The sequence below is a fragment of the Bos javanicus genome, chromosome 18, assembly GCF_032452875.1.
Source record: "Bos javanicus breed banteng chromosome 18, ARS-OSU_banteng_1.0, whole genome shotgun sequence".
NCBI classification, from domain to species: Eukaryota; Metazoa; Chordata; class Mammalia; order Artiodactyla; family Bovidae; genus Bos; species Bos javanicus.
The window spans coordinates 3,878,833-3,895,044 of NC_083885.1; the positions used below are offsets into that span (position 1 = coordinate 3,878,833).

Genomic DNA, 16,212 nt, shown 5'->3' on the forward strand with positions numbered 1-16,212 from the left:
TTATATAAAATGTCTTAAGTCACCACTTTGTTTTGGGGGATAATTTGTTATGCATTAGTATCAACAGATAACTAATACAACTTCAATGATGTTTTGAAAGGAGCCAGTTTGGGTGAATCTGGTGGAACACCTTCCACACAGGGTAATCAGGATGCAAATGAAGGTGACCTCACATCAGAAGACAATGAAATGACACCTTTTGTGGGGAAAGAGAAGGCAGTATCGACCTAGACTTTGACAGAGGACAAAAATACATTTCACAAATGAAAGTAAAATAAAGTCCTGTTCAGATTAAACAAATGCAGAGAGAATTTGTTGTCAGCAGAACTGTACCATAAGAAATAGTGATGGAAATTCTTCAGGCTAAACAGACCATTTAAAATAGATCTTCAGGCAGGAATGAAGGGCACTGGGAATCATGAATATGTCAGTAAATGGAAAAAGCAGTGTTTAAATTTTTCTCTTGATTAAATAAATTAAAATTCACTATTTAATTGTATTATAAAGCTTGTAGCATCTGGATTTAAAATATATTGCAACTATGGCATAAAGAACAGGTGTTTGTGTAGGAAGGGTGTTAAAAATTATCCCATAGTAAGCTTATGACATTTTAAGTAATACAACATAAAATCTAAGTAGACTGTGATGAATTAAGGATGCATCTTATAATCCATGAAGCAAATATTAAAATAAAATAAGCAGATATATAGCTAAAGAGTGAGTGAAAAAATAAAATTGAACACCAAAAGAAATATGGAGTAAACCAAGAGGAGGCATGAAGTGGGGAGCAGAAATACAAGATGTCCTGTGGGAGGAAAAATAAGAAATAAATACCAAAACGATAGATCTAAAAACCCACTATCAATCATTACATTAAATGGCAATGGATTAACCATCTCATTTAAAAGGCAAAAAGTGGCCAACAGAACTTAAAAGCACCAGCTATATTCGGACTGCAAGGAACGCTAAAACGCTGCCCTGTTTTTTCATCCTCAGATGAGCCCTTTGCTCCCATCCCTTTTATGGGTCCCCATTCAGCTCAGGACATCTTGGCTTTGAAATGCAATAAGGACTGTTGTTTCCTTTCTAACTCTGTTAATCAGAATAGTTTAAGAACCTTGTTGTTGTTACTGTCTTTCAGGACCAATGACACTGGGTTCCTCTCCTACAAGGAGCATCTGCCGGTGACCAGGATTGTGATCACAGACACTGGCCGGCCGCACTCAGAAGCAGCGTATAAACTGGGGCCTCTGCTGTGCCGCGGAGACAGTAAGTGATGGCGACGCGCCCTCAGCGTGTCTGAGCAAAGAGGTGTCACCTAAGAGCCGTGTTGCTACATAATAATCAGTCAGACTTCTCTTTTGAAAACCCATAAGCAGTGTCTGAAATCGTCCCCCTAGTCAGTCAACAAAGTGCCCCTATAGGATGGAAAGCCCTAGAACAAATGCCGTGACAGCGGGCCTTGTTAAGATTCCAAGAGAAAGAAACCACAAAGCATCTCTGTTTGGTTCGTAAATTCGTTCCATCCTTCCTCAGTGTCTACATGCCATTATCCATATAGGAACACCTCAGTGCTGCATAACATTATTAAGGATGTATGGTGAGTTTTCTACTGTTGGGCCTGGGGTGAAATTAGAACATCAGTAGAATCAAAGTCAGTTTAATCAAACATATTTCAACTTTCATTCTCTTTTTTTACCCCTGCCAGTTTGTGTGTGTGTTCTTACTCTAAATCAGTGGGACCTGCTGTTTTGTGTATTCAATATATGAATACTCTGAACTGGAATTTTTTAGTTAAAATATAGTGTCACAGAAAATACATATTTTAAGCAGAGAAAGAAATAAGCATATGTGGCCATTTATAACCTCTCTGAAGTCAGTTAGGTTCGAGACTGATTCATTACTTTTTTATGCTTTTAGTTACTTCCAGAACTTAACATGCAAATAGAAGAAATATTTATTTACCTTAAAAGTATATCCTGAAATGAAGGTTTATTCTAGAGGCTCAGCAGAGAAAGAGTTGATCTGACAATGCATTGAGTTTATGGAGATGCATAGCAGAAGTTGCTTCGCTAAAAAGCCAAGATGATACTGACCTATAAAAAGGTGTATGTACATTGTAAAAAAAAAAATGGCCTGCCATTATACCTCCCATCCCTAATCTTTATCATCTCAACTTCTTGGTCTGCCAGTAGGCCTTACACAGTCACTTGAAGATGACATAGGATATTTCACGGAGGGAAAAGTTATGTACAAAGAGATGAGGTTGTAAACGCAGGCTGCATCCAGAGAAGCGCAATGATTTTGCGTGACAATGGAGAAATTGTTCTATTCATCACATGCACTCCTCACAGCTGGCTCTGATCTGAGTGCTGCAGGGGCTTAGGCCGGCTCCCCCCATTTACCACTGTCCCTGGGGAATTGTTCTGCTTTGACTGAGGTTGCTGCCAACTCGATTCCTTAGGGGTTCTTTCTTGCAGACTTCCCGTCTTGAACTTGAGCACACAGCGTCTTTTCACTCAGAGCAGGGCCTCTCCATCCCAGGCGACTCACTCCCTTAGGGAACGTTTGGCAATATCTGGAGACGTGCTTGGCTGTTGCAGCTGTGGGGGGTTGAGTGCTACTGGATCCAGAGGGAGCGGCCAGAAATGCTGTGAATACCCTGCAGTGCACACGACAGCCTCCACCACAGGGCGTATCTGGTCCCTGAGGTCTGTGGCGAGAGGCTAAGAAACCAAGCATTTAGCTGCTACCAGAATGGGGGTGCAGAGGGAGGCTCACAATATTAGGACAAGGATTAAAAACAGTGTAAGGGTTTGGAGACCTGCGGGTTTACCTCAGACATTAGTGAAACAGTCCCCGAGTTTTCCCTGGCCTTCCTGTCCACCACATCTACTTTAGGGTTGGGGCTTATCCTCATGTGAGTTCACAGAGCATTTTCTGCATAAATGGCCCTGTCTGAAGAGCAGCAGTATCAGAGTAATGAATGCCGCCTGTTTTCTCTGTGTGGGCAGCCTGCACCTCTGAAGGTGCAAAGCCCTAGACACATTTATTTATTTATTTATTTTCCTTTCCAAATGAGATAAACGGGGCAGATGTGGGGCTTCTAGATACGGGATCATGCAAAGTGGGCCTTAAAAGCAGAGGTGAGTTATGTGAAAGTTATCCTGAAGGCATTGTGGCTGGAACACTAATTAGGACTGGCATACTTTAAGGCTGAGAACTGGCTTAGTTCTCATGATCCAGGAAAGTGACCTTTGAGTGTAAGACAAGGACAATTATGAAGGCTTGAACTAGGCAATGGTTGGCATGGGGCTTAGATAAGGGGCTCAGTCAGGGAGGTGAATTCAGTACGATTTGGGGTGAGGGTGACAGGGTATGAGGATGACCTCCAGGTTTCTGACTTGAGTAAAGCTGGTGGCACCATTTGTTGAGACAGTAAGAATGATTCGTTGAGGCACAGAATTCTTAGATTTTCTTTGAACAGAAAAATGGAAAGATGAAAATAAAAAGAAAAGTATCTTGGTCCTATCACACAAACCAGATAGGTTGAAAATTTTATATCTAGCCATGTTTTTCTAGGAAAGAAAAAACCACCCAGAAGCCTTGAGAAAGCAGGATGAATAAACAAAAATAAGTGAGACCCACAGGTACCAGATGCACCAGATGCTAGCTGGCTCCTAATTCCAAGTCTTTATTTTCATTTTTTTAAATGTGGATGGGTGTGGAATTTTGTTACTACTAGTATTTATTTTCATTTTTTAAAATGTGGATGGGTGTGGAATTTTGTTACTACTAGTATTATTGTTTAATGTCAGAAGTCACAGATAACACTGTTAAACATTTTACCAAAAGCACAAAAGATATGAATGATAAAGTCCCCTTTTTAAAGTTGTTCTGCAGATATAAAACTTCATAAATATTGTTGACCTAAAGAATTTATGAATATGAAAACAAGTTTTTTGAAAAAAAATATGTGAAAAGTAAATGGAAGAATTCAACATCCTATTTATAAAAATTAAGGAAACTAGGAACTTAAACTTCCTCAATATTTTAAAAGACATTTGTGAAAATCTAAAAATCTAAAGCTTTATCCTGAATTGTCACAGACTTAATACTTCCTCTCTAAGATCAGGATCTAAACAAAGATGTCTGTTCTCACCAATCCTATTCAGTATCCTACTGTGAGTCCTAGCACAAGTAGTAAGTAAAGAAAAGGAATTCAAGGCCTATAGATTAGAAAGGAAGAAATAGAATGTCTCCATTTATAGATGACATGGTTTTCTAGGTAGAAAATTCCTAAGAATATTTTTTTTTAAAGTAAGTTTAGCAAGGTAATAGGATGCAAGTTCAATATGCAAAAACAAATTATATCTCTATATGTTAGTAATGAAAAATTGAAATTTTAAAAGTACCTTTTTATAGCAGAATTAGAATCCATTTGCAAAAACAGAAGAATTTCAACCATACTTCAAACTGCATACCAAAAATAATTCAAATTAATTATAAACTTAAATGTAAACCCACAAACTATAAAACTTCTCTAAGAAAATATGGAAGAAAATCTTAGTGACCTTGGGTTAAGCAAAGATTTTTTAGATAGAGCATCAAAAGCATAACCCATAAATTTTTAAATGATAAATTGAGGTTCATCATAATTAAAAACTGCTTTTAACATGACATTGTTTAAAAAATGGGAAGAAGAGTCACACATGGGGAAAATACATTTGCAAAGTCCATATCTGATAGAGGCTAAATATATGAAGAACCTTCTAACAGTGCAATTAAAAAAAATTCAGATTAACAAATGGGCAAATGATTTGCACATACATTTTGTAAGATAAAATACACAGATTTCAAAGAAACACATAAAAATTTTCAATATCATTAGTCATTAGGGAAATGTACTACATTTAACACCACAATAAGATACCGGTATATAGCTATCAGAATGGCTGACACTGTAAAAACATAATAAAACAAAAAAAAACTGACAATATCAACTGCCAAGAATATAGAGAAGCTGGAATTTGCATTGCTGGTGCCAAGTGCAAAATGGTACTGTCACTTTGGCAATTTTTTATAAATCTAAACACACATTTACTATAAGATCCAGCAACCCCACTCCTAGGTATTTGCAGAAGAGAAATGAAATATCCGTATGAACAGGTTTATATTGATTTTATGCATAGTCTTCTAAAACTGGAAACCACCCAAATGTCAGTGGTTTAATGAATAAGCCAGTGGTTTAATGAATAAGCCAGTGGATAAACATTCCATTTTACTGTGGTGTATCTACACTGTACAATGGAATATTACTAAACAGTAAAAAGAAGTGCTCTTCTGATACACACCAACAGCACGGATGAATCTTCAGTGCATGGTACTGACTAATAGAAGCCTGACTTAAAAGGCTCTGTGCTGGATCATTCAATTTCTAAGATATTCTGGAAAAAGCAAAACCATAGGAACAGAAAAAAAGATCTCTTTGCCAATCGCTTTAAGGCAAGAGGAATTTTACAAAAGAGAACAGGTAAAGGAGATGTTCTATGTCTTGAGTGTTATGGTAACTTACGTGACTTGAAGCATTTGTCAAAATTCCTAGAGCAATACACAGAATTACTCAGTTTTATTCTGTGTAAATTATCCTCAGTACATCTGACTCAGAAAAAAAAAAAACACCATAAAAATCACAACCCACAACTAAACATTAATAATAGTACAGATAGTTATTGTTGCTTAATTTTTAAAGACTTTATTTTTAAAATAAATTTACAATGAAATGAAGAGGAAATTACTGAGGTTTTTCATATATTTTCTGTCCTCACACATGTATAACCTGTCCCATTAGCAACATCATTCACCAGAATGGTACTTCTTTTTTTAAGCAAAAATGAAGGTTGCTTAATTTTAAAGTTGGGTAATTAAAAAAATATCAATAGTTAAACTTGTAAGACATAAAAACTAGTAAAGATTTTAGTAACATGGGTATTCTCCTATGTATTCTCCTATGTCTCCTAGGATTCAGTAGGATCCTACTGAATATGTTTCTGACTTTTACTAACCGTGGAGACAGAATCAAAGGAGCAAATCATGGAAAAACATCTGGGTCTACAGTTAAGAGAAAGGTGATAACTAGGAGGTTTTCTGTAGGTATTTTCCTTTCTGCTCTCTCAGGAGAAGTGGGACCATCTTCATTTGTGGGGTGCCATCACAAGTCTTCTAGACCAATACTTCTTCAACTTCAGCATGTGTTGAAAATTACCTGGAGAGCATGCCAATTGTAGCTGTGTTATCTTCAGCACTCTTACCTCACACTAAGGAGAAAGAGTAGAAATCTAGTATTAACCCACAGAGTTACATGATTTTTTGACATCAGTCAGGAAGTGAGAAAGGGAAGGTCCATAGCAATAGAGGCATACCTCAAGAAAAGAAAAAAGTCAAATAAATAACCTAACTCTACACCTAAAGCAACTAGAAAAGGAAGAAATGAAGAACCCCAGGGTTAGTAGAAGGAAAGAAGTCTTACAAATTAGGGCAGAAATAAATGCAAAAGAAACCATAGCAAAAATCAACAAAGCCAAAAGCTGGTTCTTTGAGAAGATAAATAATATTGACAAACCATTAGCCAGACTCATCAAGAAACAAAGGGAGAAAAATCAAATCAATAAAATTAGAAATGAAAATGGAGAGATCACAACAGACAACACAGAAATACAAAGGATCATAAGAAACTACTATCAGAACTATATACAAATAAAATGGACAACTTGGAAGAAATGGACAAATTCTTAGAAAAGTACAACTTTCAAAAACTGAACCAGAAAGAAATAGAAAATCTTAAGAGACCCATCACACGCACGGAAATTGAAACTGTAATCAGAAATCTTCCAGCAAACAAAAGCCCGGGACCAGTCGGCTTCTCAGCTGAATTCTACCAAAAATTTAGAGAAGAGCTAACACCTATCCTACTCAAACTCTTCCAGAAAATTGCAGAGGAAGGTCAACTTCCAAACTCATTCTATGAGGCCACCATCACCTTAATACCAAAACCTGACAAAGATGCCACAAAAAAAGAAAACTACAGGCCAATATCACTGATGAACATAGATGCAAAAATCCTTAACAAAATTCTAGCAAACAGAATCCAACAACACATTAAAAAGATCATACACCGTGACCAAGTGGGCTTTATCCCAGGGATGCAAGAATTCTTCAATACCCACAAGTTAATCAATGTAATACACCACATTAACAAATTGAAAAATAAAAACCATATGATTATCTCAATAGATGCAGAGAAAGCCTTTGACAAAATTCAACATCCATTTATGATAAAAACTCTCCAGAAAGCAGGAATAGAAGGAACATACCTCAACATAATAAAAGCTATCTATGACAAACCCACAGCAAACATTATCTTTAATGGTGAAAAATTGAAAGCATTTCCCCTAAAGTCAGGAGCAAGACAAGGGTGCCCACGCTCACCACTACTATTCAGCATAGTTTTGGAAGTTTTGGGCACAGCAATCAGAGCAGAAAAAGAAATAAAAGGAATGCAGATTGGAAAGGAAGAAGTAAAACCCACTGTTTGCAGATGACATGATCCTCTACATAGAAAACCCTAAAGACTCCACCAGAAAATTACTAGAGCTCATCAATGGATATAGTAAAGTTTCAGGATATAAAATCAACACACAGAAATCCCTTGCATTCCTATACACTAGCAATGAGAAAATAGAAAGAGAAATGAAGGAAACAATTCCATTCACCATTGCAATGCAAAGAATAAAATACTTAGGAATATATCTACCAAAAGAAACAAAGACCTATATAAAGAAACTATAAAACGTCCATGAAAGAAATCAAAGAGTACACTAATAGATGGAGAAATATACCGTGTTCATGGATTGGAAGAATCAATATAGTGAAAATGAGTATACTACCCAAAGCAATCTATAGATTCAATGCAATCCCTATCAAGCTACCAACAGTATTTTTCACAGAGCTAGAACAAATAATTTCACAATTTGTATGGAAATACAAAAAAACCTCAAATAGCCAAAGCAATCTTGAGAAAAAAGAATGGAACTGGAAGAATCAACCTGCCTGACTTCAGGCTCTACTACAAAGCCACAGTCATCAAGACAGTATGGTGCTGGCACAAAGAGAGAAATATAGATCAATGGAACAAAATAGGAAGCCCAGAAATAAATCTATGCACCGATGGACACCTTATCTTTAACAAAGGAGGCAAGAATATACAATGGAGAAAAGACAATCTCTTTAACAAGTCGTGCTGGGAAAACTGGTCAACCACTTGTAAAAGAATGAAACTAGAACACTTTTTAACACCATACACAAAAATAAACTCAAAATGGATTAAAGATCTAAAGGTATGACCAGAAACTATAAAACTCCTAGAGGAGAACATAGGCAAAACACTCTCCGACATACATCACAGCAGGATCCTCTATGACCCACCTCCCAGAATATTGGGAATAAAAGCAAAAATAAACAAATGGGACCTAATTAAAATTAAAAGCTTCTACACAACAAAGGAAAATATAAGCAAGGTGGAAAGACAGCCTTCAGAATGGGAGAAAATAATAGCAAATGAAACAACTGACAAAGAATTCATCTCAAAAATATACAAGCAACTCCTACAGCTCAATTCCAGGAAGATAAATGACCCAATCAAAAAATGGGCCAAAGAACTAAATAGACATTTCTCCAAAGAAGACATACAGATGGCTAACAAACACATGAAAAGATGCTCAACATCACTCATTATCAGAGTGATCACTCATTATCAGAGCAAATCAAAACCACATGAGGTACCATTTCACACCAGTCAGAATGGCTGCTATCCAAAAGTCTACAAGTAATAAATGCTGGAGAGGGTGTGGAGAACAGGGAACCCTCTTACACTGTTGGTGGGAATGCAAACTAGTACAGCCACTATGGAGAACAGTGTGGAGATTCCTTTAAAAACTGAAAATAGAACTGCCATCAGTTCAGTTCAGTTCAGTTGCTCAGTCGTGTCCAACTCTTTGTGACCCCATGAATGGCAGCACGCCAGGCCTCCCTGTCCATCACCAACTCCAGGAGTTCACCCAAACTCATATGTATTGAGTCGGTGATGCCATCCTGCCATCTCATCCTCTGTCGTCCCCTTCTCCTCCTGCTCCCAATCCCTCCCAGCATCAGGGTCTTTTCCAATTAGTCAACTCTTTGCATGAGGTGGCCAAAGTATTGGAGTTTCAGTGTCAGCATGGATCCTTCCAATGAACACCCAGAACTGCCATATGACCCAGCAATCCCACTGCTGGGTATACACACCAAGGAAACCAGAATTGAAAGAGACATATGTACCCCAATGTTCATTGCAGCACTGTTTATAATAGCCAGGATATGGAAGCAACCTAGATGTCCATCAGCAGACGAATGGATAAGAAAGCTGTGGTACATATACACAATGGAGTATTGCTCAGCCATTAAAAAGAATACATTTGAACCAGTTCTAATGAGGTGGATGAAACTGGAGCCTATTATACAGAGTGAAGTAAGCCAGAAAGAAAAACACCAATACAGTATACTAATGCATATATATGGAATTTAAAAAGGTGGTAATGATAACCCTGTATGCGAGACAGCAAAAGAGACACAGATGTATAGAACAGTCTTTTGGACTCTGTGGGAGAGGGCGAGGATGGGATGATTTGGGAGAATGGCATTGAAACATGTATATTATCATATGTGAAATGAATCGCCAGTCCAGTTTCGATGCATGATACAGGATGCTCCGGGCCAGTGCACTGGAATGAACCAGAGGGATGGAATGGGGAGGGAGATGGGGGGAGGGGTTCAGGATGGGGAACACATGTACACCCGTGGCAGATTCATGTCAGTGTATGGCAAAACCAATACAATATTGTAAAGTAATTTGCCTCCAATTTAAATAAATTTATATTTAAAAAAAATAAAACCTAGAAGAAACAAAGAGATGGAGAAATTAGAAGACAAGATGGTAGCAAGATGGGGTGGGAAGATCTTGGTGCCTACACTGTGTTCTTCAAACAGAAGAGAGATCACCAGTCTGGCACCTTTTACTCACATAAAAGTAAATGTTGTTGGGTTTTTTTTTACGGAAAAAATAAATAAAAAATATTTGTTCTACTTTGATCACAAAAGAAATTTTAGTGTTGAATTCGAAGCATAGCTATTATTACTTTTACTTTTAAGAATATCATAGTTTCTATTTAGTTTTTGAAAATGGAACTGTTCAACTGTTTTCACAACGAAGTTAACACTAATGGTTAAAAAAAAAGAAAAGAAGAAGATACCTGCATGGACCTTCCCCTACTTCTGCAGGTCCTTTAGCATAAAGACAATTCATCAACCACTGATGGCATCTAGCATCATTTTCTCTTCACTTGCTGTCTTTGCTTCATCTGTGAAACACCCCCAATCCTTTTAATGAAACATTCACACCCTTTCTCCACAAAGCCTTCCGCAGGTCTCTAGAGGACATTTTCCTACACTCTCAAAGAATGTTGAGTAAATTACGAAGATACACTTCTTGTTCTGGCTTTTAATTATTTCTGAGCCTCTCAAGAGTAGGTCCATTCCTCATTTATTATTGTATCTTGACACCTAGTACATTACCTGTTACATGAAAGATAATCAATAAATAGCAGTTTATGAAGGAGTACGAATGATCCATCATATACAGCTCGAGAAACTTATAGCTTGTGAATTATTCGTGAGAGACAGGAGTAAGGTTTTGATTGTACTTATTAAATGATATGCAAATATATTTCAATTAAAGGTTTTGATTACATTTTGAAAGACATTGTGATCTTAAAAAAGTCACATACTACAAAGGTCATCTAGTTCCATCTTGAGCCATTTGTCATTCATGTACATGGGCCTGAGACAGGGAAAGTGCCTTCAAATAAACACATAGTTTTACTTATTTGATTTGCACTCTTGATGGTACAGTGCCTTTATAAAACTGAAACATTGTCTACTTCTTGGAGAAAAAATATTTTGTGACTTATTTTGCTTTTTGTTTTCTGTTCTTTTGAAAAGATCTACATTATAAGCTAGTCATTGACATTCAAGAAACTTCCCAAATGTGGGAGAACAAACATTCTTTCTAACACTTTTTAAAAGGTTTCCATGTTTTAGAGACTGGGAATCTTGATAATTCTCAGGACTGCATACACATACATACCTTTATTTGTTGTTTTACTTTTAAACATTAATGATAGTTGATATGAAGTCATTATAAAATCTTAAGATATACAGATATGTCGAAGAAAAGACTATAGTAATCACCAAGAGTCACACAACTCTGAACTAGTGACTAATACGAGAGAGCATTATTCCAGACATTCCTAAATATCGCTAGTGCAGGGTCTCCCAACCTCGGCACTCTCGCCATTGGGCTGAGTGATTCCTTGCGATGGTTGGGGGCTGTCCTGTCCTTTGTGGGACATTAAGCAGTATCCTTGGATACTACCCACTACATGCTAGAAGCATGCTCCCCAGTTGTGACAACAAAGTATGTCTCCAGAAAAAGCCAAATGTTTCCTGGGGTCCAGAACAGCCCCAGGTTAAGAGGCACTATTCTAGATAGAGGAATAGAAAAAGAGATTCAGAAATAAATTTATTTATTAACTTTATGAACTGAAACTGACAGAGAAAGAAGAAACAAACTGAAGACATGGGGATTGATTTATATTATTTATATACATGATAAACATGTATTCAATGTGCTAACTTAAACTTTATAAAAGTTGTAAAGGTTATAGAGTCACTAGGTTCTCTATTAAAGTCTTTTGTATTCTAGACAGCATTGATCTATTCTGAAAAATGTGAAAATTAGCATGCATCTGTCATCTCCTCTTCTTTTTCTCCCCCCACCTCCCAATTTTTGCTAGTTTTGCTATTATTTGTATGGTTGTCTATTTTTTGAATACTAACCACTGGTCCTGTCGTCAGGACCTCTATTCATGAATGAATGTCGTCCTCTATTCATGAATGAATGTTTTCCTGTTTATTCTTGGATGAATTGCATTTTCAGGTAATGATATTTTCTTTGTTGTTGTTGTGTTTTTTTTTTTTCTCTCTTCTAGAAAGACTCAAGCGTTGTTGCATTTCCTGAGTTGGCACACGCTTGAGAATATTGGTTGCCTCTGAACTCTAAAATGAAGTTGGCTGGTTTAATTTTATGCTGTTTGTTGCTAACAGCTTTATTGAGATACAGTCCATGTGCCCTGTAATTCACCTATTTGAAGTGTACAATCTAATGGTGTTTCAGTGTATTAAATGGAGTTGTATAACCGTCACCACAAGCAATTTTAGAACATTTTTATGTCCCATAAAGAAACTTGTACCTGTTAGCACACTTTCCATTTTCCCCAAACTCCCACCCCAACCCTAGTCAACCACGCAGCTACTCTTTATCTCTGCTGACTTACCGATTCTGGACATTTCATACAGGTGAAAACCTAGAATGTGGGATCTTTGCGACTGGCTTCTTTCACTAGCATCACATTGGCAAAGTTTATCCATACTGTAGACTATATCAAATATTCTTTATTTTTCAAGGCCTAGTCATTCCTTTGTGTGGATCCACCGCATTTTGATCATCCACTAATCAGTTGTTGGCCATTTGTGCTGGTTTCACTTTTTGTCTATTATGAATAATGTTGCTGTGAACATCTGTGTCTAAGTGTGTTTTTTTGGGACATGTATATTTCCACTTCTTAGGAGTATACATTTAGGAGTGGAACTTCTGGAGTATAAGGTAACCCTGTATTTAACCTTATAAGAAAGTGATGTAATGTTTTTGAGTCACATTTTGCAACTCTTCAGCAGTTTGTACATAATATCCTACTGGACTTGCACTAAGAGATTCAGTCAGCCTTGTCTTTTCTAGCTTTGTAAGGTGTCTTTTGATGGACACCTTTTGATTCATATTTCATTATGAATTAATATTCTATTTTTGTTTTTCACCAAAAGAGCTTGTATGTGCTTACACTCTCAGAATTCTTTCAAATTTGGTAAGACTTACCTGTTACCTTAATACTTAAAAAAGAAAGTTAGGTTCGCTACATTTTCTTTCAGAAATTTGTAGACAGTGCTCCTTTATCTTCTAATGTTTAATGTTGCTGTGGGAAATTCTGAGGCCTAATTGACTTTTCCAGCTTGAGATGATTTGCTTTTTCTGACTGAATTATTGAAGGAATAGTTATCCTTACAGGTCAGTAACTTAACAACTCAGTGTTGTGTGCCACAACTTTCTCCTAAAATAGGATATGATGTGGTAAAATGTATGCCTGCATTTTATAATCTGTTTCAAGAGTTGTAAGCATGATCTAAATTTCTGCTCTCAGTAATTATGTAACAAGGTAGTTTTTTTTTTAAGCTCTTTGACATTTGAATTTTTCTACTAATTTTTTGAAATGTAGTTCTTCTCAGTTAATTCATTGCGTTGAAATTTCATGTCTAATCAAGACACCCTCAGAACTTACATGGTTTGAAAAGATTGTTCTAAGTTTCCTGTTCTAAGAAACCCTTGTCATTGAAATTAGTTTTTTCATTTTGCCTGCATCGACTTGTTCAGCTGTCTGAGAAATCACAGCTGCACAGAATGCATTAAATAATCAAAGGTGCATGTAGGCAATAAATAACTTTGCAGAAGTTGTATTCTTAGACTGGAAAAAGATATTGACTAGTGATTTGGTTAATTTCTCTTCCGTTTGACAGAGTCCTGTTCCATTTGGCAGACTACATATAAACCATTAAAACGAAGGAGGATCAATTCCATTTTAACCGATAATCATATAATATAATTTTGCAAGCTCCACTATATCTGGTAACCCTTCACCATTGATAAATTCTTTTTATTTTTTAAGTCTTGGGTTTTATCATATTTTATTTCCTTGAGCTTCCTTTATCTCATTTTCTTAAAGTTTCTCCACCTTGTTACCCCCTCCTCTATTCTTGCTTTTTCTCTTTCTTCTGTCTCTGTTCTGTCTCCCCTCTTTACCTTCCTCTATCTGCTTGTGCATCACACACCTTTCAGAATGGCTAAAATTTAAAAAAAAATGGTGACAACACAAAATTCTGGTCAGAATGTGGAGAAACTGATCACTCATACATGCTGCTGGGAATGTAAATTGATACAGCAACTCTGGACATTTTTGGCAGTTTCAAAAAAAAAAAAAAGCATGCAACTCTCATTAGAATCACTGATTATACCCCTTGGCATTTATCCCAGAGAACTGAAGACTTATTTGTACAAAAACCGGCACGAGGATGCTCCTAGCAGCTTGACTTGTAATAACTGAAAACTGGAGACAACCCACATGTCTTTCAGCGGGCACATAGTTAAATAAATTGTGGAGCATCCGTGCCATGCCACACTACTTAGCAATAAAAAGGAATGAACTATGGACATATACAACAAGCTGGGTGAATCTTAAGAGATAATTATGAGTGAAAAGATAGTGCAGGCCGCTGCGACATGGCCGCGTGGCCGAGAGGAGCCACCCCATGTCCGAGGTCAGGGGCAGCGGCTGAGAGTACCAGACTGCGACGGTGCAGGAACTGCCGAGAGGAGCTACCCCGCGTCCGAGGTCAGGGGTGGCGACGAGAGGAGTTACTCCGCGTCCGAGGTCGGGGGCGGCGGCCGGGAGGAGCTACCCCAGGCCCGAGGAGCAACCCACGCCCAAAGAAAGACAATGCTAAAGAATGCTCAAACTACCGCACAATTGCACTCATCTCACATGCTAGAAAAGTAATGCTCAAAATTCTCCAAGCCAGACTTCAGCAATATGTGAACTGTGAACTTCCTGATGTTCAAGCTGGTTTTAGAAAAGGCAGAGGAACCAGAGATCAAATTGCCAACATCCGGTGGATCATGGAAAAAGCAAGAGAGTTCCAGAAAAACATCTATTTCTGCTTTATTGACTATGCCAAAGCCTTTGACTATGTGGATCACAATAAACTGTGGGAAATTCTTCAAGAGATGGGAATACCAGACCACCTGACCTGCCTCTTGAGAAATTTGTATGCAGGTCAGGAAGCAACAGTTAGAACTGCACATGGAACAACAGACTGGTTCCAAATAGGAAAAGGAGTTCATCAAGGCTGTATATTGTCACCCTGTTTATTTAACTTATATGCAGAGTATATCATGAGAAACACTCGACTGGAAGAAACACAAGCTGGAATCAAGATTGCTGGGAGAAATATCAATAACCTCAGATATGCAGATGACACCACCCTTATGGCAGAAAGTGAAGAGGAACTCAAAAGCCTCTTGATGAAAGTGAAAGTGGAGAGTGAAAAAATTGGCTTAAAGCTCAACATTCAGAAAATGAAGATCATGGCATCCGGTCCCACCACTTCATGGGAAATAGATGGGGAAACAGTGGAAACAGTGTCAGACTTCATTTTTCTGGGCTCCAAAATCACTACAGATGGTGACTGCGGCCATGAAATTAAAAGACGCTTACTCCTTGAAAGGAAAGTTATGACCAACCTAGATAGCATATTCAAAAGCAGAGACATTACTTTGCCAACAAAGGTTCGTCTAGTCAAGGCTATGGTTTTTCCTGTGGTCATGTATGGATGTGAGAGTTGGACTGTGAAGAAGGCTGAGTGCTGAAGAATTGATGCTTTTGAACTGTGGTGTTGGAGAAGACTCTTGGGAGTCCCTTGGAGATCCAACCAGTCCATTCTGAAGGACATCAGCCCTGGGATTTCTTTGGAAGGAATGATGCTAAAGCTGAAACTCCAGGACTTTGGCCACCTCATGCGAAGAGTTGACTCATTGGAAAAGACTCTGATGCTGGTAGGGATTGGGGGCAGGAGGAGAAGGGGACGACAGAGGATGAGATGGCTGGATGGCATCACTGACTCAATGGACATGAGTCTGAGTGAACTCCGGGAGTTGGTGATGGACAGGGAGGCCTGGCGTGCTGCAATTCATAGGGTTGCAAAGAGTCAGACACGACTGAGCGACTGATCTGATCTGATGAGTGAAAAAATTATTAGTCTCAAAAGACTGCATGCTGTACACCTTTATTTGCAGAGGGTTCCTCAAATGATGGTGGAGAACAGATTAGTGGTTGCCTGGGGTTAGAGAGGGCAGAATGGAAGAGGGTGTGCCTGTAAGAGTGAGGCATAGTGATG

At 37.8% G+C, this 16,212-nt stretch overlaps 1 protein-coding gene across 4 annotated transcripts in view; it reads left to right on the top strand.

The window, feature by feature from the left end:
• Positions 1–16,212, top strand: part of CNTNAP4 (contactin associated protein family member 4) — a 313,027-nt gene that overhangs the window by 220,833 nt on the left and 75,982 nt on the right. For all 4 annotated transcript variants that reach the window (XM_061386803.1, XM_061386801.1, XM_061386802.1 and 1 more), the window contains exon 15: positions 1,142–1,269. In XM_061386803.1, the coding sequence (XP_061242787.1) occupies positions 1,142–1,269 (128 nt within the window). The remainder of the gene's footprint in view (positions 1–1,141; positions 1,270–16,212) is intronic.